The 17,170-nt window shown below is 40.5% G+C and overlaps 2 protein-coding genes across 2 annotated transcripts; both read right to left on the reverse strand.

Annotated features, from left to right (window-relative positions):
• Positions 1-2,035: 2,035 nt before the first annotated feature.
• On the reverse strand, positions 2,036-4,225 carry LOC126406713 (androgen-dependent TFPI-regulating protein). Its single transcript, XM_050071175.1, has 6 exons — positions 3,984-4,225; positions 3,740-3,865; positions 3,544-3,645; positions 3,321-3,436; positions 2,265-2,416; positions 2,036-2,172 (listed from the first exon to the last, which is right to left on the reverse strand). Exons 1-6 carry the CDS (start codon positions 4,134-4,136, stop codon positions 2,135-2,137), a joined length of 687 nt encoding a protein of 228 aa, XP_049927132.1. The 5' UTR covers positions 4,137-4,225; the 3' UTR covers positions 2,036-2,134.
• A 1,765-nt stretch (positions 4,226-5,990) lies between these two features.
• On the reverse strand, positions 5,991-16,465 carry fam83ha (family with sequence similarity 83 member Ha). Its single transcript, XM_050071133.1, has 6 exons — positions 16,141-16,465; positions 13,962-14,413; positions 13,693-13,857; positions 12,429-12,553; positions 7,469-12,260; positions 5,991-7,373 (listed from the first exon to the last, which is right to left on the reverse strand). The coding sequence occupies exons 2-6, from the start codon at positions 14,403-14,405 to the stop codon at positions 7,362-7,364; spliced, it is 5,538 nt and encodes a 1,845-aa protein (XP_049927090.1). The 5' UTR covers positions 14,406-14,413; positions 16,141-16,465; the 3' UTR covers positions 5,991-7,361.
• Positions 16,466-17,170: the final 705 nt, after the last annotated feature.

Genomic DNA, 17,170 nt, shown 5'->3' on the forward strand with positions numbered 1-17,170 from the left:
CCGGTATATTATTGCTTTGATCAGTACGCTTTCAAAGTTTGTTAAGTGTAGATGAAATTCAGATGGACAGGTGATGATGTATCTAATATTTTCCTAGTGTTTCATATTGCTGTGTGAAAATGTGACATCACAGGTCATGGGTGAGTTGTGACTCTTCTCTTTTACTGTTACCTGCAAGTGACAAACAGACAGTCAGATACTATTTTAAACCTCAGACGGCGTAAACACTGAAGGCAATGATTGCCCTCTTTCCAATAACAACAGGCCATTTTACGCAGACATTTACGTAACAGCACGTAAAGTCAAGTGATTAATACCTTTCAGTTGTATAAGACCAGGTGCTCGTTGAAATGCAGTGTATCCTGTTTTACTGGTTCTTCATGGGTTTTACCCTGTGACTTGTGGCCTGATGTCTCAGAGCAGGAGGAACTTATTTTACTCACATTAGGTTACAAATCAGCGCACAAGCAGGACAGAACCAAGAGGGATACAATGTTGTACCTGCTGGGAGTAAGTAAAATTATCTTTATTCGTTATCCTAATTTCTTCATGTCAGCTAATCAAAGTTTTTGTCTGATGAGGACTTTAATACTGACTGTTGATTTCCTTTTCCACACTCAGATCGTTGGCGGCCTTCTCTTCATCATAATGTGCTTTTCAAAAGGACTCAAAGAAGTGGGTAAACCTTTACAGTGTTTCACTTGTGCGTGATTATCTGTTCTAAAAGGTAATTTGGATAAAGTATAAGACAAATCAACCTTTAAAAGACAAACAAAAACTGCACTGCAGCGGCTAGATGATGTGACCCATATAGGAAATAAATAAAGTGTGATATCCTGAAACTGTCATTTTCTTTGACAGGGAGTTAACTCTCAAAAACTACAACTACCCGAATCGTCTGCCAACAATAAGAAGGTGAGTAACTATCCAAAGATAAATGTTGTAATTGTTGATGATAATTGAGATTAAATATTCGCATTCATCTCTTCAACAGAATGATCTGAGTGAAGAAGATGTGCATTTACTGGCCAAGATCCTTTCCGCTGGATTGGTAGATGCAGATCCAAACTATCTCCACCATCTTAAAGGCTACAGAGACCTGCGTGGCGCATGATTTCTCTTCACAAAGCCACAAGGCCACTACAGAAATGAATGAATGGCACAATGCTGTTCCTGGATATATCCATAGATGTGTGATGACATCAAATCAAGGCTCTTCAGCAATGTTTTGGATTACCACAAGTAAAGTGATTCCTGCAACCCTTAAAGATGTTCTTAGATTAATAGAGACATTTGCACTTTATTAGGGTCAAATGTGACATTGGTTAGAAACTGGAAATCACGTCACTGGTGCTTGATATGAATATGATCATTTTGATGGGGGATCCTGTTTGCTCTCGTTATTGGCTGATTGTATAATTTGTGGAAAAGAGCTTGTGATATTAACATTCAACACCCACCTATTTTTAAATCAGGAAATGCAGAAAATGAAAACACAGAAACAGGAAGACTTGTGCTGTTACTGTAATGTGGTGCCTGCTTTATTGGGCTTTTGGTGTTCAAATTGCATGTTTGAGATGCTTGTACAATGTAAATACTCCTTAGTTGAGCTGTAAAACTAAACTCTAACATTTATATCAGAGGTATACAGTTAAGTGTTGCTCAATGTGGCTGTTGTATGCACTTTCAGCACAGAGAGCAAGTGACCTCTTTAAAGTGAACCTATGTAACATTTGTTTAACAGCAGCTACTGCTGATGAAAGTAATGGAATCATGTTGGCTAGATTTTTTGCTGTTCAGCAGTTAGCAACATGATGACAGCAGCACAAGTGGTTAACAATCATACAGTCAGTAAAGTGTGTCAGTAATGAGTGTTAAACAGCAATATTTACCTATGGTTTGCTAACTTTAGCTAACATTAGCCACCCTAAACTCCTGGTCATACCAGACCAACAAAGGCTGTAGCAGAAAAAAAAAACCCTGAGTGTATTTATTTGAGTAATGGTGCCATTAATGCTAATAAATTCAACATTTAATATTAAAGAAAAAGAACGTGTAACCTCTTCTTTCAAAAGTTACAGTCTTGCTTTAAAGGATTACTGTTTGACAATTTTCATGTGGCAGAAAGGCTAAATTACTTTGTTATTGCTGTCATTTTGTTCATGTCCTTGCCTAGAGTAAAGGAGACAAGAAAAGGAGAGATTAGATTCAAGTGAACATTTTACTATATGTTTGATTTCAGTGGTAGATTTAATGTATCTTACTCCAGACGTGGCTGTTGAGCTTGTCCCCGAGCACGTAGAGCAATGTCACCACCAACATGTTGAAAAAGAAGAAGCCCACTAAACCAGGAGAGCTGAAGTGTGCAAGAAGGGGATACACCCAAATCCCAACTGACACATACACCCATATAATCCTGCAGAACATGTTTAGAGAGCGAGAGACAGAGAGAGAGCGAGAGAGAGACAGAGAGAGAGAGAGAGAGAGACAGAGAGAGAGAGACAGAGAGACAGAGAGAGAGAAAAGTATCACTGTATCTGTCAAAAGATCTTGTACCATCTTGTATCAAAGAACTAGTATTTCTTGTGCAAATATTTGCAGGCACATGGCTTTGACACTGAGGACATTGATTGTAAGACTGCAACAGCTAAACACTCAGTATAATAAAGAATCACATCCTCATCATACAGTATATTTGTGGACTGTAGCATGAGACACACCAGGATCTGTAAGTAGCATTAAGGTATGTGAAGTATTGAGACACAAAGGAAGCTTTTACCCCTCAGGCTGTTTGCATGGTGAATAAACACCGCTGCACAGGACTTGTCTTGACTAGTTAAACTAGACATATTTAGACACTGCTGTGCTTTGAACCAGAGGCGTGGATTCAAGTCACAGGAATTGGAGTCAAGTCATGAATTTGCTTAATTTAGACTCAACGTGACAAAATTAGAGAAGACTTGCAACTTGACTTGAACACCATTGACTCGTGACTTCACTTGGACTTGAGCCTTTTGACTTGAAAATAACTTGATACCCTCCCCCAAGCCCAACGATTAAAAAGTATGTTATTTAAGAGTGTGCCACAAACCAGTCTGACTTGACTTGAATGCAAAGACTTGAGACTTGTGACATGCCAAACAATGACTTGGTCCCACCTCAGCTTTTAGCCCCTATGGCCGTGGAAGATACAATAAGCTTCAAATGAATGCTGAGTCAAGAAGGATTTCCTTGTTTTGCTGTGATGTTTCTATGTTAACTACATGCCTGATAAATGTTTCTCACAATTCTGCTGTACTGTGTGCTGACTCAACACTTACCAAAATAAGTAAGCCAAGCCCACACCTCCTAATGCTGCCAGCGCATGTTTAGTCTGTGGGTAGCTGTGAGGCTGCACCAGCACCTCTCCAAGTAAAACAGGAAGAACAAATGTGTGCTGAGAAAACAGTGTGGGAACAGCTCGTTATTGGATTGTTTATGACTGTGGAGTCAGGATTATTTAATTGTTTGTCATACAACTGTTGAACTTGCAGATTTACTGACCATAGCATGATTTATCCAGGGGGGGAAGAAGGTGTCAATAGTAGCCGGGTAGACTAATTCTCTGTCATAGGCAAAGATCGTCCAGAAAAGTAGAACAACAAACTAAACAAAAAGCAAAGAACATAGAGTTTATGTGTAGCACAATTTTTATTTTATGATAGAGAAAAGGTAGGATTTTCAAAAATGCGTTTCTCACCATGCCCACAGGGAAGGCAAAGACAGAAAAGAGAAGGTCTTTACATCTGCTCAGAGTGCTTTCTGACTTCTTCCCAGGTTGTAGATCATTCAGTGCCGCCAGTCCAAAGAATGACATTTGTAATAACTGAAATATTACAAACAACATTTTTGTTTTGCATCATCCTTTGTTACATCTGCTACATATCATTGTGAATGAATATATTACTGCTATTTTTACTGGGTAATATGGGTAATGCACTCACCAAATTCAAAAAAGTAAGGTACTTCCAAGGTCCTCCATAAACAAAGATTCCTGGTGGTAACTCCTCTCCATCCTTGGCAGCGAGACTCTTCACAACAAAAGCATACCAGCTGAATGCTGTGATATGGTACGCTTTCCTCAGCGTTGAAGTCATACTAGTGTAAGCTTATACGGACCAGACAAACAACAGAAATAAATTAAACACTGGCAAAAACTTTGTTGCAAAGTTTGACTGTTCCCTTCAAATGTGAGGTACTTCAGGCACTGAAGGTTTTTAAAGATTAGTGTAATTCAGCGCAAGCTTATCAAGACGTTTGCAAGCAGCGGAGACAAGAGGCCCACTGTTTCTCATGGAAGCATAGGAGTCCTTCTTTCATAACACACTGTAGCATGTGACTGGCTGCCAATTTCATTCACAGTGAGAGCTTAATTGGTTGCGTAGCGTTTTGTAAGAGAAGCCCTGTCAAGTTAAGTAACTAAATCAGTTCAACTTAAGTAACTAAATCAGTTCAACTTAAGTAACAACAACTTAGTACACTAGAAGGTGGCAGACGTTTAGCAAACTCCTTATCTAATGGGTACCCAGATTTGATTCTGTGTTTTCATAACCTGTCCTGAAATCCTTAAGTGTCCTTGAGCAGCAGACTAAATCTCAGCCAGCCTCAGCTTAATCTCCATAAACAGATATTTGCGTAGATCACTGTCACTGAGACGACAGCCCACGGGTTCCGAGATTGGCATCTGTAAAGCTGTTTGGCAGTTGACCTTGAACTCTGACCTCATTGTGGATGAGCACGCATTTTTTGTCAACTTTTGTGAAGTCAGACAACTTACACTGTAACATTTAATGTAGTTTAAATCAGTTTAATATCTTCTCTGTTGTTTCACAAGATGAATGACAGATGTAACTTTGTCTTTCTTAGGTCCAAGAAAGGGATTTGAATGAAGGTAGTAACCGATACTCTTGGCCTCAGGGTGGTGCTAGAGGAAAGGCCATTGTGGTGAGACACTCAGAGATGCTTTGTGTAGACTTGGGAATCACAGGCTAAGCAAGTCATGATTTGTAACAGTACCACCATGACATGTTGCCTAAGATGTTATCAGGATACATATTGTTCTGCTACTGCAATTAACCATGAGACCTCGTCAGTGTATAATGCCTGAAAATGAAAACTTGCATATTTTATGAAGTACAAGTTAGTTACATTTGCTGTTCCATAAATCATTAAGCAGAGGAGTGAGACATTTTCATTAATTCGCATTGGACAACTGACTTTCAGTTATGTCTTAAATCAAAAATTGTACTTACCTTACCCACAAAATGACCTTTTGTATGTCTATTACTCATGCCATGTCATCTTGAATTCATGAAGAAAACTTTACTTTTCTTGCATGCCTCCACAGGAAATGTTGAACATTGATTTACTGATTTATAAGGGACCACCCTTAACAACAGTAAATCTATCAAAACATCCAATTACAAACTCTCACAAAACTTGTGCAGTACAGTCCAAGTCTCTTTTATCTAGTCGCACGCTCAATATTTCCCAAACCCCTGCATTTTCACTAAAACTGGACTGAAAATGAACTTTACCTATGTGCTTTTGAAAGACAGACTCCAGTACTAAGGTATTGGTATTTTTGGGGTCATCCCTATGTTTCCAGGGTTCTATGTTTCCCAGGTTCTACGTTCCCCTCTTAACCCTGCAAAAAAGGTTCTATGTTCCCCGCTTACACAAAAAGGGTTCTATGTTTCCCGCTTGGTTGAGCGCTCCTGATTCACTGTCACACAATCATGACTCACTATCTTAAAGAATGGAGCCTTTGTTATTATTAGTAACACCTGGGCTTTCCCTATCATGACAAGTCAAAATATCCGCTTTGAAAAAGGTGTATACATAATAAAGATGTGTATAAATCACTACATTTGTCTCATTTAATCAGTTGAACCAGTTTAGCTTCTCTCAGTAACTTTCTTTTATAACATCAGGCACACAGAAGCCAGAAAAACACTTTAAGAAATTTTATTTACAAAAGGCAAGTGTTGCTGAAGACAGTTTGATAGATCCATTATAAAAAAGTGTAACTATCAGAGCACAGTTTTACATATTGTTGTGTAAATATTTTGCAGTTTTGGAATTTCTCTTTTTCATTTTCAGAGACAGTTAAAGGGTCAGTTCCAGCAAATTACAAACATAACCCCGTCTGAGTCACTCAGCCCCAGTGGAATGTTGCCGTACAGGAATCCAACAATTGAAACACTTAAAAAGCAGCATATCTTTCCTTATGTTGTTTGTTCCCAAATCATCAAAATACAAATAATTTGGATGACTCATTTAATTTGGGTGAACTGACCCTTTAAGACCACTACAAGCAGCTTGGAAAACTGACATTTATCCTCTATGAGTCCTGTTGTAATCAAAGTTTGATAGAAAAAAAGAAACAAAAAAACATCACATACTGTGTGGTGCAATCATCTACACATTCGTATTGTAGGTACATCATGTTTTAGCTGCAGATCTGTTTCAATCTCAGGTTTGTTCATCATTTTTCATCAATTCCATGTTTGTTTCAGCTTACAAAGATTTAAAGCTATCATTTATTTACACCAGAACAACAACAGTCCTGCATGGATATACATTTATATATCCACTTGTTTCACAGACACGTGATTATCAACATCTTTAACGTGATTGTGAAATACTAAAATATAAGCTACAGTATATTACAGTTGTACAAACACCTACTACTTAAGATTATCTGTTACACTTTTATGTCACATTTTGTCTTAAAACCAGATAACATCAATAATGGCTGTCAAAAAGGCTAGAACAGACCTCATCATAGAAGCACCCTTTTGCAAACATTGCACTTTACCCATGCAGTCAGTAAAAAACATATTTGATCACACATGTAGTCTCAGTCCATGTACTTTTTACACTGGTAACATCTTGGTGATTCACCCACAGGAAGAAGCCCTTTGTTGGTCACCAGGTTTATATTTTTAGTTATTTTACTTAATGTTCTGCCCTTTCAAGTTCAGTGCCACTGATACTGCTTTGCTGCCTCTTCTTCACATAATATGCCTTGTTTGCAGAATACAAATAGAGAAATCTATTTCTGTTAAATATATTTGGTGATAAAATGCCTTCGTCATCATTTCAGCTTTTTTTTGGTCTTTTGCCTTTATTAGAAACTACAGACAAAGAGTGACGAGAATGGGTGGTGGGTGGGGGGGTCTCAGCATCAGTACATGGAGCGCAAACACTACCAGGTGAGCTACTTGGCTACCCCATCATCTCAGTGTTTTACTTGACTTTGCTTCTTGCTACACACACCGTGTGTGCTGTTTATCCTCTCAACTTTCATCGGATCCCATTTAAGGTGCCATCTTTGAAAGTGAAAGAGACACACTGAGTTACAACAGGGGCAACACAACATGCTTTTTAATGGGTAATATGAATGATTGCAATAGTATTTTCATACCTCAAATCGGCTGTAAACTTTCCTCTCCTTCCTCATGCTCTGAATCCTCTCTAACAGCTTCTCACGATCTTCACTTATCTTAGGCTGCCCTCTGGTGAGTGAGCTGATCCCTTTTTCTTTCTCCTGCTTTTTGTCAGCTTTGTCTTCTTTCTCATCATCTGTGACAGGGGAGTCTTTGGCAGCTTCGTTCCTGTTTTGGCTATTAGCAGAAATTTGCTCTAGAAGCAGCTTTGTATCGTCTCTGAGGTTGCTGCTTGAGAGCACGTTGGCTGTTGATGATTGATAGCGAGACTGGCTTGATTTTGGCTGCTTGGACTGTGGTGACTGGGGAGATACTTTATCTGATGTGACCTCTGGCGATTCAGAGCAATTATTTTGCTTTACTTGGTCATTTGTTTTCTCAATGCAGACCGATCCCTGTGTAGTGGCTTTATTAACCTCATTTCTGTCCTTGGTATCAACAGTTTTTTCCTTAACAGGCTGGAGCTCAGTTTCTTTATCAAAATCATTTGTGGTCGTGGTGTCAGCAGTTTCTTTCTTAACGAGCTGAAGATCAGTTTCTTTATTAAAATCATTTGTGGTCTTGGTATCAGCAGTTTCTTTCTTAACAGGGTCAGGCTTTTCAGGCTCTTTGCTTACTTTATTCTGACTGTCCATATTACTATTTTCAGCAGTTACGTGTGATTCTGAAGGCTGGGTTTCAGGTGTCACAGATTCAGGTGTTTTGCATGGCAGATTGGGCTGTGATGGGACTTTCGAGGTAGGCTCACTTGGGCTAGACGTTTCTGTTGATGGGAGCTTTGGAGTTTTATTTAAGTCTGTTGCAATCTGCTTGGGAAGACAGCTAGTATCTGGGGGGCTGTGCAATTCAGGTGATGACTTTTCAGCTTCAAGGGACAAAACTGATCCAACTGACTCAGTTGGAGGAGAACATGACACTGTTTCAGCAGGTACAAGTGGCTCTGAAGGATGGGTTTCAGGAGTCACAGATTCGGGTGTTTTGCAGGACAGATCAACCTCTTTTGGGACTTTTGAGGTAGGCTCAGTTGGGCTGGACCTTTCTGTTGATGGGAGCTTTGGAGTTTTGTTTAAGTCTGCTGCAACCTGTTTAGGAGGAGACTTAGTATCTGGGGGATTGGGCAATGCAGATGATGATTTTTCAGCCTCAGGAGACAAAGCTGACCCAACTGACTCAGTTAGAGGAGAAGAACATGATACTGTTTTAGCAGGTACGAGTGGCTCTGAAGGATGGGTTTTAGAAATCACAGATTCAGGTGTTTTGCAGGGCAGATCAGCCTCTTTTGGGACTTTTGAGGTAGGCTCAGCTGAGCTAGATGATTCTGCTGATGGGAGGAGTGGAGTTTCATTTGAGTCTTTTGGAATCTGTTTGGGAAGAGCATTAGTATCTTGACTGTGCAATGCAGACAATGTTTTTTCAGCCTCAGGTGACAAAACTGATCCAACTGACACAGTTAGAGGAGAACATGATACTGTTCCAGCAGGAGTAGGAGTGACAGATCCTTTCAGGTTAAGTTCAGAGGGAGGGGTCGCTTGTATTGGTGCATCTTGAGGTGATGCAGTTGCTTTTGCCTGGGAAACATTAGGAGTTAAGTCTGGATGGACAGTAGAGCTTAATTCTGCTGCAGACTGCTTGGGTGGAGTGTCTGCTGCGGAGGGAGTAGGATTTATAGCCTCATTTCGATCAGATTTGGATTTCCTTTCCAGATCAGACACATCACATAGATTAGATTCAGGCAATGAAGTGCTAAGGCTAGGAGGTGTGCTGTCAGCTTTGACATCCTTTGATGATCCAGAATGCTCAGATTCTTCTTCAACAGCCTTTCGAAGAGTGATGTTTTCTGATGCAGGAACATCTTCTTCTGAAGGTGTAGGAGCACAACGTTCTTTAGAGTCCGTCTTTGACGTGGACTCTAATGAGGATAAGTTTTTCTCTGAACCAGCAGCACATGTGTCAGGAGAAATATTAGATTCCAAATGTGCAGAGTCATCTCCTGAAGGGGTCTCAGATGATGTCATTAGGGAGGGTTCTTGCACTGAGGAGCTGACAGACTGCTTTGTTTTTGGGGAGCCTTTGCTGGAAGTTAGGGTTGAGCTCAAGTCTGCTTGGGTAACTTTGGAGGGTGTGGTCTCTGCTGAAGTTGGTGCAGGACTTGGACTGATCTGTGAACCCGAATCTGGCAGAATGTGATCAGAGGAAGAACTTTGGCCCAATGGTTTGGAAGAGCTTAATTCTGTTCCAGCTCGTTGTTTGGGTAGCAGTGGAGAAGCGGATGTGCTGGTTTCTGACTGAACTGATTTAGGATTTGGGATGTTAGAATTCAGTGCAGCAGATGTAGAAGATGGTGATACCTCCACTGAACTGGAAGTGAGTGAACTAGACTCCTTCGAGGTAGAATCAAGGCGTGGGCTTTCACTTCCGTTAGTGCCTTTTGCAAGAGAAGAAACACTAGCAGGAGTAGCATTTGTTGGTGTAGGTGGCTGACTGGGGCTCCTTGTTTTTACAGCAGGATTTGACAGCTTTCGCTCTGCTGGTGGTTTGCTCTGAGGTGCTTCTTTTTCTGCCAAGACAGGCAGAGTTACTGCTGACTGGCTTTTCTTTAGCTTAGTTCCCTCCAAATCAGTTGAAACGCTGGTTTGTTCTTGTATAAAGCTTTTGGGATCAGTCATAACCTGACTGTCCTGTCCTGACTTATCACTGACATCTAAAGACAGACTGACTGACTTGCATGCTTCTGTTTTCCCTGCATCCTCTGCAGCAGCATTTTTTTCTAATAAACTCTCAGATGTTGAAGTGTCAGCCTTCTTTTCTGCGGTTTCTTTTGGTACAGGTTCCTTCTTTATAACAGTAGTATTGTTTTTCAGCTCAGTTGTTGGTTTCAGCGAAGCATTATCTTTACTCTTTTCAGGTTCTGCAGCCTTAGCAGCTTTGCGTTTTGCTGCCAATTCTTTGAAAAACATGAACCTCTTCTCAGGATCATTCATATCTACATGGGATGGAGTGGCGAGGAAAGATTTGGATGACTGTAATGGTTGATCAGTTTTGGGCAGCTTAGCTTCAGAAGCCTTCGATTGAGGCACTGATGGTGAAGAATTTGTTTGCTCTACATCTGGCGATTTTAATGGTTCTTGTACTTCTGAAAGATTTTTTGAATTTTCTTCCTTTGGTGAATCTTTATCATCTGCTTTACTGTTTCCATCATCTTGTTTGGATGGGTCTGTGGAAGAGCTATCAAAGGTGGCTGACTTTATGTAACGGGTCCATTCAAACGGTTCTCTTGCAGTAGCCCTTCTTTGTCCCAAAACCTGAGAAACAAAAGGTAGTTTTGTCTGTTCTGCCTCATTTTTGTCAGTTTCCTCATCCTGTTGGCCTGGAGCGGTTTTGGTGTCTTGAGAAGTATTCTGCTGCTCCATAGAGCTGAAAATCAGAGATGATCTTAACCTAGAGCTCCTCGGTATTGCTGCATTGTATTTCCTACGGAACGACTCCTCCCTTCGAAGACCAACAGTTTTTGGTTCCTTTTGTTCTGCCTCCTCCATCTTGTCTGTTTCAGTTGTGGATGATGATTCTGAAGGTGTTGGTGTTGTTTTGGTCTCTGCTGCTGCTGCTGCAGTTGGTTCATCAAGCAATTTCTTTGGCTGTTCTCGTGCTGTGGTTTTGGCATAACTTGGCATCTGACTTACCCTGGGTATTGCAGGAACCTTAAACTCTCTGACATTAGGGATTTTCGGGACCTGTAAATCTGTGCCTGGTGTTTGCTGTATGACGTTGGTGGTCTCTTCAAAAGGATCTGGTGCATTAGGTGGTGTCGATGGCAGGCCTTCATCTCCTGTATTGTCATATGTACTGAGGTAGGAGCTAATCCTCCAGTTTCTTAGCCCCCGTTTCACCATGGGATCCTTGCGATCTGTGTTCGGCTCCTGAATTAACGGCTTCTGATCTGGATTTGAGGGGGTGGGAGATACTTGAGATGCACGTAGCTTGCCCAAACTCAGTCTTCTATGGTGAGATGAACCAAACGGTAAATCTGCTCCAGGTGGTAATCTCTCTGAACCCTGGTCAAAGTCTGCTAATCTGGTTGATGATAAATAGTTCAGCACAGGGTCAAAGTTATCAGGTGGTTCAATCTCCTGTGGGAAACCAGGTTCAGAGTACTGATCTGCTGATTGAAAGTCTTGGTTCCAGAACTTGTCATAGGTACTGTAATCTGCTTCTTTTCCTGGTCCTAGATAAGGCTGCTGCCCCCTGTGAAACTGCCTTCCCTGGTTCTCAGGCTCTGGCATTCCCTGTTGCTGCAAGAATGGGTAGGAGAATCTACCATGAGCACCTTCAGCATAACTGTGACGTTTGAAGGCGAGATTTTCCATCAAGGGCATCCTGGAGGGGCCCTGATCAAAGGAAGGATCCATGCGAGATTGCTGAGATGGAAATCTACCGTACATTTCTGCAGGGCCGTGCAGGGACTCCTGCTTTTTGAGAGGCATCATTCTCCGATCAATATCCATACGTTCATCATAGGACTGTCTCAGCCATTCCTCTGGATGAGCGGTGTCCAGTGACTGAAATTTCTTTGGCTCTCTGTACATTGTTCTTTCACTTGGATATTGCCTCTTCTGAACAAGGCTAAACTCTTCCATTGGATTGACATTTTCAATCACCAGCGGTTCAGACTGAGCGTACAGAATCCGAAACTCTTCATCAAAGGTCGTTACAAGTTGTCCAAGGAAAAGGTGTGCCATACAGCGGTGGAGCTTCTCAAAAGACCACATGAAGCTGGACAAAGTAATGACAATAAGTAAGAATTAATAGGAGCACTTCATTTGTGACATGCACATATCTGGTATTAATGCAAACAGATACAAACTGTATGCATTCATAAAAACATAAATTGTGATACCAAGTGTAAGTTATGACTTTCTGTGGCAGTTTTAATATTTTCACCTGTAGTTTCCACTCAGCACAGCCCTGCAGTCTGTCAACAAGAAACGATCCATCATCTGACCTTTGAAGGATTTCCCTGAGCGGCAGTGATACGTGATGCCAGACACTGTTCTCACGCGCAAAAGCTGCAAGACACACATCAAAAATTCAAAAATTCAAAAATTAATATTAAGTTAAAGCAGTGTGTATTGTATGGTAGTGTAAATGTTTTAACAGAAATCCACGCTAGGTGGCAGTATTGCTTTAAAGCCACATCCAAATAAGAGGTGGAAAATAGCTGCACTTCAAGTTCCCTTTTACAGTGATATGCAGTTACTGTGATTTCTGTCAGTGGGAAAAGTGTCTGTATTTACTGGCTAAATTTAATCTGAGCAGAACAATCATGACAGAAAAAATGAACACTGTAAAGGACAACATGGTATAGTGTTACAAGCATACACAAGAGAAACACAAGAAAAAACATAATCCTAGAGGCTTGACAATATTGCTTATAATATGTAGCATATACAATTCACATTGCTAATTGCACAATTGTAATAATAATATAAAATACATTTCTAATAATAGTTGTCTCAAGTCAGTTGGAGGTACATGCCAGCCACACAATGTTTGGAAAGAAAAGACTGTTAAGTTTTCTTTGTTTGTTTGACGGAGTCACCTCTAGCAACAGCTGTAGTGTAAACACTGTACTTCTGCTTTTCCCCGCAAGTTCTGCTAATATTGACGGAGCACGACTGTTAAAGCGCAAGTCTGCTGATATTCTGTATTTTTGCCAACTGATCCCATGACTCAGTACTTTGTGGCTTTCCAACTCTGTCTGTGGCCTATTCGTTCCTACTAAAAATGTTAATCTTTGACAATGGGTCACAAAAACTGGCGTAGTATAGAGCTGAACACTGTAGTTTTTAGCAAATGTTACTCAATCAGGAGTCAATGGTTCATTTGTTGGGGATTATTTTCATGAATATTTGTAGTAAAATAGATGTAGATGTAGATGAAATAAATGTTACTGTATTCATAACTTTTTTTGTTAAAGAGATCACAAAAAAAATTCAAATATTTAAATGTATTTACTTACTCATTACCAACTACTACTTGTTTCAGGTTCAGACTTTTTTAAAAGCTCTACAAAAAAACGAAGCTCTTTGGTAGTAAGGCTGGGCTAACTGGGAGTACTTGAAGGAAATGGAAAGACTGATGGTATTTAAATATGTAAGCAGTCTTGTTTTTTTTTCTTTCTTAAGGAAAACGTAGCCCAACTCACTTGAATGTTGTGTAGATTGACTCTGCAGTTGGAAACCATGTGGACAAAGTGATGTGCATTCTGCTCATCCAGAATGATGTAGACAGCAACGTTCCTCATGGCAGCATCGAGAATATCCGCAAACATGTCAACATCAGTGAACATGTCCATCACTATAGCAACCACCTGCGGAGATAAAAGCCACAAGCATGATGTGAATGAACATGAATGATACTGCGAAGACAAGTTTAGCATTAAGTCATCCTCCATTGAGAAAGTGAAGGATCTACCTGTCGAGCATTCTTGACAAGTCGTCGTGCCTGCTCCTTGATGCTCGGCATGTCAGGCTCAGGCGGGTTGACCAGAGTGGTGACCTCTGTGGGTCCAAGGAAGGGATGCAGCTGAGGCCAGCCAAGGTCCAAGCCTGGGGCTTCCAGGTCCGAGTGAATCGGCCAGTAAGTGTCTGAGGAGCCATCTCCCCCAGTCTCCAGAAAATGTTGTTCAGGGTAGTTGCTCTGCTGAGGGACCTGGACAGAGCTTTGGATATAGTGAATCTCAGGTGTGGATAGGAAGTCCACCACATCTGCTTTTTGGAGGAACTGATAGTATCCCTCCAAGTCCTCCTCAATCAGTGCGTCAATGGCTAAGCGGTACTCTTCCCGATAGTGAGGGGGGAGGTAGTTGGGGTCCAGGGGGTTATCCCCAGCAGAGGAACACTGAGAGCGTCGTGCCATACTGTAGTCTAAAGACAGGGCGAAGGCAAAAAGAGAAGTGATGAATTTACTGTAAATCATATGAGTTATTGTCACACGACATCTGTTTCAGTTTCACCAGATATCACAAGGAGAATATCCAATAGATAGTTGTAAACTCAATTAGAGCTGAAACAATTGATAAAAAATTATCTGCAACAACTTCGATAATCAGCTGAATGTTAGGGATCACTTTCCAAGCAAAGATGCCCGAATGTCTCTAGTTTAGGCTTGTCCAATATGAATATTTCTTTGTTTTAAATCCTATTAAATCGAATATCTTTAGGTTCTGGAAAGTTTTCGGACAAAACAAGACATTTTGAGGACATGATCTTCGGCTTGAGAAAATAATCATAATGTGGAGCCATTGTCATTTATTGTCCTTCAGAGGAAATAAATCATGAGATGATCCCATGCTGTTGTCACTTTACATAACTCTGTTGTCCACAATGATTACTGTAGTTTCTGTTTTACAGGTTTGCAGTGATGGAATGGAACTAAGCACATTTTGCCTACTCAAACACCATACCAAATACCATACTTGTACTCTGCTTAAGTGTTTCCATTTTATGCTGTTCTTTACGTCCATGACATTTTGGAGTCAAACACTGTACTTTTTACTCCACTACATTTATTTGATAACTTAAGTTAGGCTACTGGTTACTTTGCATGTTTAGATTAATACATTATAATATACTATTACAGATTATTACAAGTTACCCAGCGGGAGATCACCCTTTACCAGCTACGACATCAACGTGATGCGCACAAAAATGGCTCACTTTTAATAAGCCAGTAATATAATGTGCATTATCTGTTCTGCATAATAGGTATTTTTACTTTTGGTACTTATGCTGAAGCTAACACTTTAGTACTTAACTTGAGTTAGATTTTGAATGCATCTCTTTTACTTCCAAGAGTATTTTAACACTAGTATTGTTACGTTTACTTTGGTAAAACATAAGCATGTTTCCACCACTGCAGATTTGAAGTGTCAGCTGTTAAGATCAATAGTTGTCACTAGGTTGAGCATCATTTTAACTACTTCACATATGATTTTGCATCCATTTGTCCTTTTGTGATATATATTAAAATCAGAAACAATAACTTTTTCATTTCATGATGTTTATTCCACCCATGTCTCCGAGCCTTACAGGTAACTTTACCATAATGACCTTATTCAAAGGGTTCAATTCATTCTGCTGAGATCTAGCTACCAAACAAGAGATGGAGCCCTTACCACAGGGACAGGCCTATATATTATATTATAATACTATACTAGAGACAGCACAATGAATGAGGGGAGAAGGAATCTAACCACAGGATAGATGGGTTATGGGTGTGGCTCCTCCCTCTGGCCATAAGCCCGAGTCTCCATTTGCAAGTTCATGTAACGTTAAAGCCGCATATATGAGAATTGCCGAGAGGAAACATCACAGTCCAAACAAAACACCAAAAAAACAGGACTGACAGGATGAAGTACGGAGAATAAATAACCAATTAAACGGCTGTTTGTCACTTTGACTGCTGACTGTTAATTCAGACTTCACCTACACACTTTTCCTCCCCACTAAAACCGAAATGACACATGAGGAAACTTTAACAAAGCCAGGTAACAGTGTAGCACAAGTCAATATGCGCCAGCCAAAAGTTAAACCTTATCTCCTGAAGTCTCCACAACACACCGCACAGGCCTGAGGTTACTCGGTGAACTTACCCCGCTGTTATTGACTCGTCAAACTTCCATGTTAAACTTTAATCCCGTCATGTTGCCTTCTTCACCATGTTTTCCTCCACAACTGCGCCGTGCTTCTAGTCCAGGTGGGACTTGTCGAAAGTTTTCTGTTACATTGCTTCTACCCCTTCACCCAGCTAAACCAGTTTATTGTCATGCTTGAGGCATGTTGGCGAGAATGTTTGAGACAGAGAGCACACACACACACTCACAGATAGAGAGAGACGGCTGCTGTCGACTAATTTTCGCCCCGCCTCGACTTTTAGCTCACAGTTTGCTCACTTGTGCTCCTCACAGCTCTGTGTCCATGCTTGTCCTGAAGCAGCTGAACTCTGCACATCTGTTATCTGTCGGCTGAAGCTCCAGCTGAGTGACTCCTGCTGATATAAACTGCGACCAAACTGCGTAATGGCTAATTAATGTAATATCAGACAGTGCTGGCTGCTCCATAAACCCCCTGCTCATATTCATTAATGTTTAAAGCATCTGTCATAATTCATCATACTTCATCAAATCTCAGTTGTCCTCCTCCTTCAAATGTCTAACTTTATTGTTCAATATAAAAAATAAATAAATCAGTGTTGTAAGTAAACTGTCTTAAGAAGTGACCAAACCTTAACCCTTCTAACAAGGCACCCTGTAAAATGTTAATAAGCTATGGCTGTATTAATTCTTTATACATAATTTACTAATGGTTTTCAGACCAATTATTAGCTATTAATAAGTAAAACTTGGGTTGCCAGGTTATGAAAAAACATTAATAAAGCCTCTACCAACTGCTTTCAGTAGGCTATTGCCCCAGGGCCCCAGATCCTGAAGGGGGCCTGGAGGCTCCAAGTTAAGTAAGTGGCAATAACTTTGTGTTGGTTTAATTAATTGCTAATTTGTATGATAATATGTACCACTAAAGCACAATATAAACTAAATAAGATCTTGAGGCCCCTCCTTGTGGAGACTTTTAAAGGGCAACACCACCTAAATAATGAAAGTGCAAGTGTACACTTTATTTGGA

Source organism: Epinephelus moara, chromosome 19 (genome assembly GCF_006386435.1).
Source record: "Epinephelus moara isolate mb chromosome 19, YSFRI_EMoa_1.0, whole genome shotgun sequence".
Lineage (NCBI taxonomy): Eukaryota > Metazoa > Chordata > Actinopteri > Perciformes > Serranidae > Epinephelus > Epinephelus moara.

Bases quoted from the DNA above. Each gene is read 5' to 3' on its own strand.
- LOC126406713 (XM_050071175.1), bottom strand. From the start codon at position 4,136: ATGACTTCAACGCTGAGGAAAGCGTACCATATCACAGCATTCAGCTGG. The intron at 3,866-3,983 runs GTGAGTGCATTA...GTAATATTTCAG, and splicing joins ACCTTACTTTTTTGAATTTG to TTATTACAAATGTCATTCTT. The intron at 3,646-3,739 runs GTGAGAAACGCA...CTTTTTGTTTAG, and splicing joins TTGCCTTCCCTGTGGGCATG to TTTGTTGTTCTACTTTTCTG.
- fam83ha (XM_050071133.1), bottom strand. From the start codon at position 14,405: ATGGCACGACGCTCTCAGTGTTCCTCTGCTGGGGATAACCCCCTGGAC. The intron at 13,858-13,961 runs GTAGATCCTTCA...TTATCTCCGCAG, and splicing joins TTGTCAAGAATGCTCGACAG to GTGGTTGCTATAGTGATGGA. The intron at 12,554-13,692 runs GTGAGTTGGGCT...TGTGTCTTGCAG, and splicing joins TCAATCTACACAACATTCAA to CTTTTGCGCGTGAGAACAGT.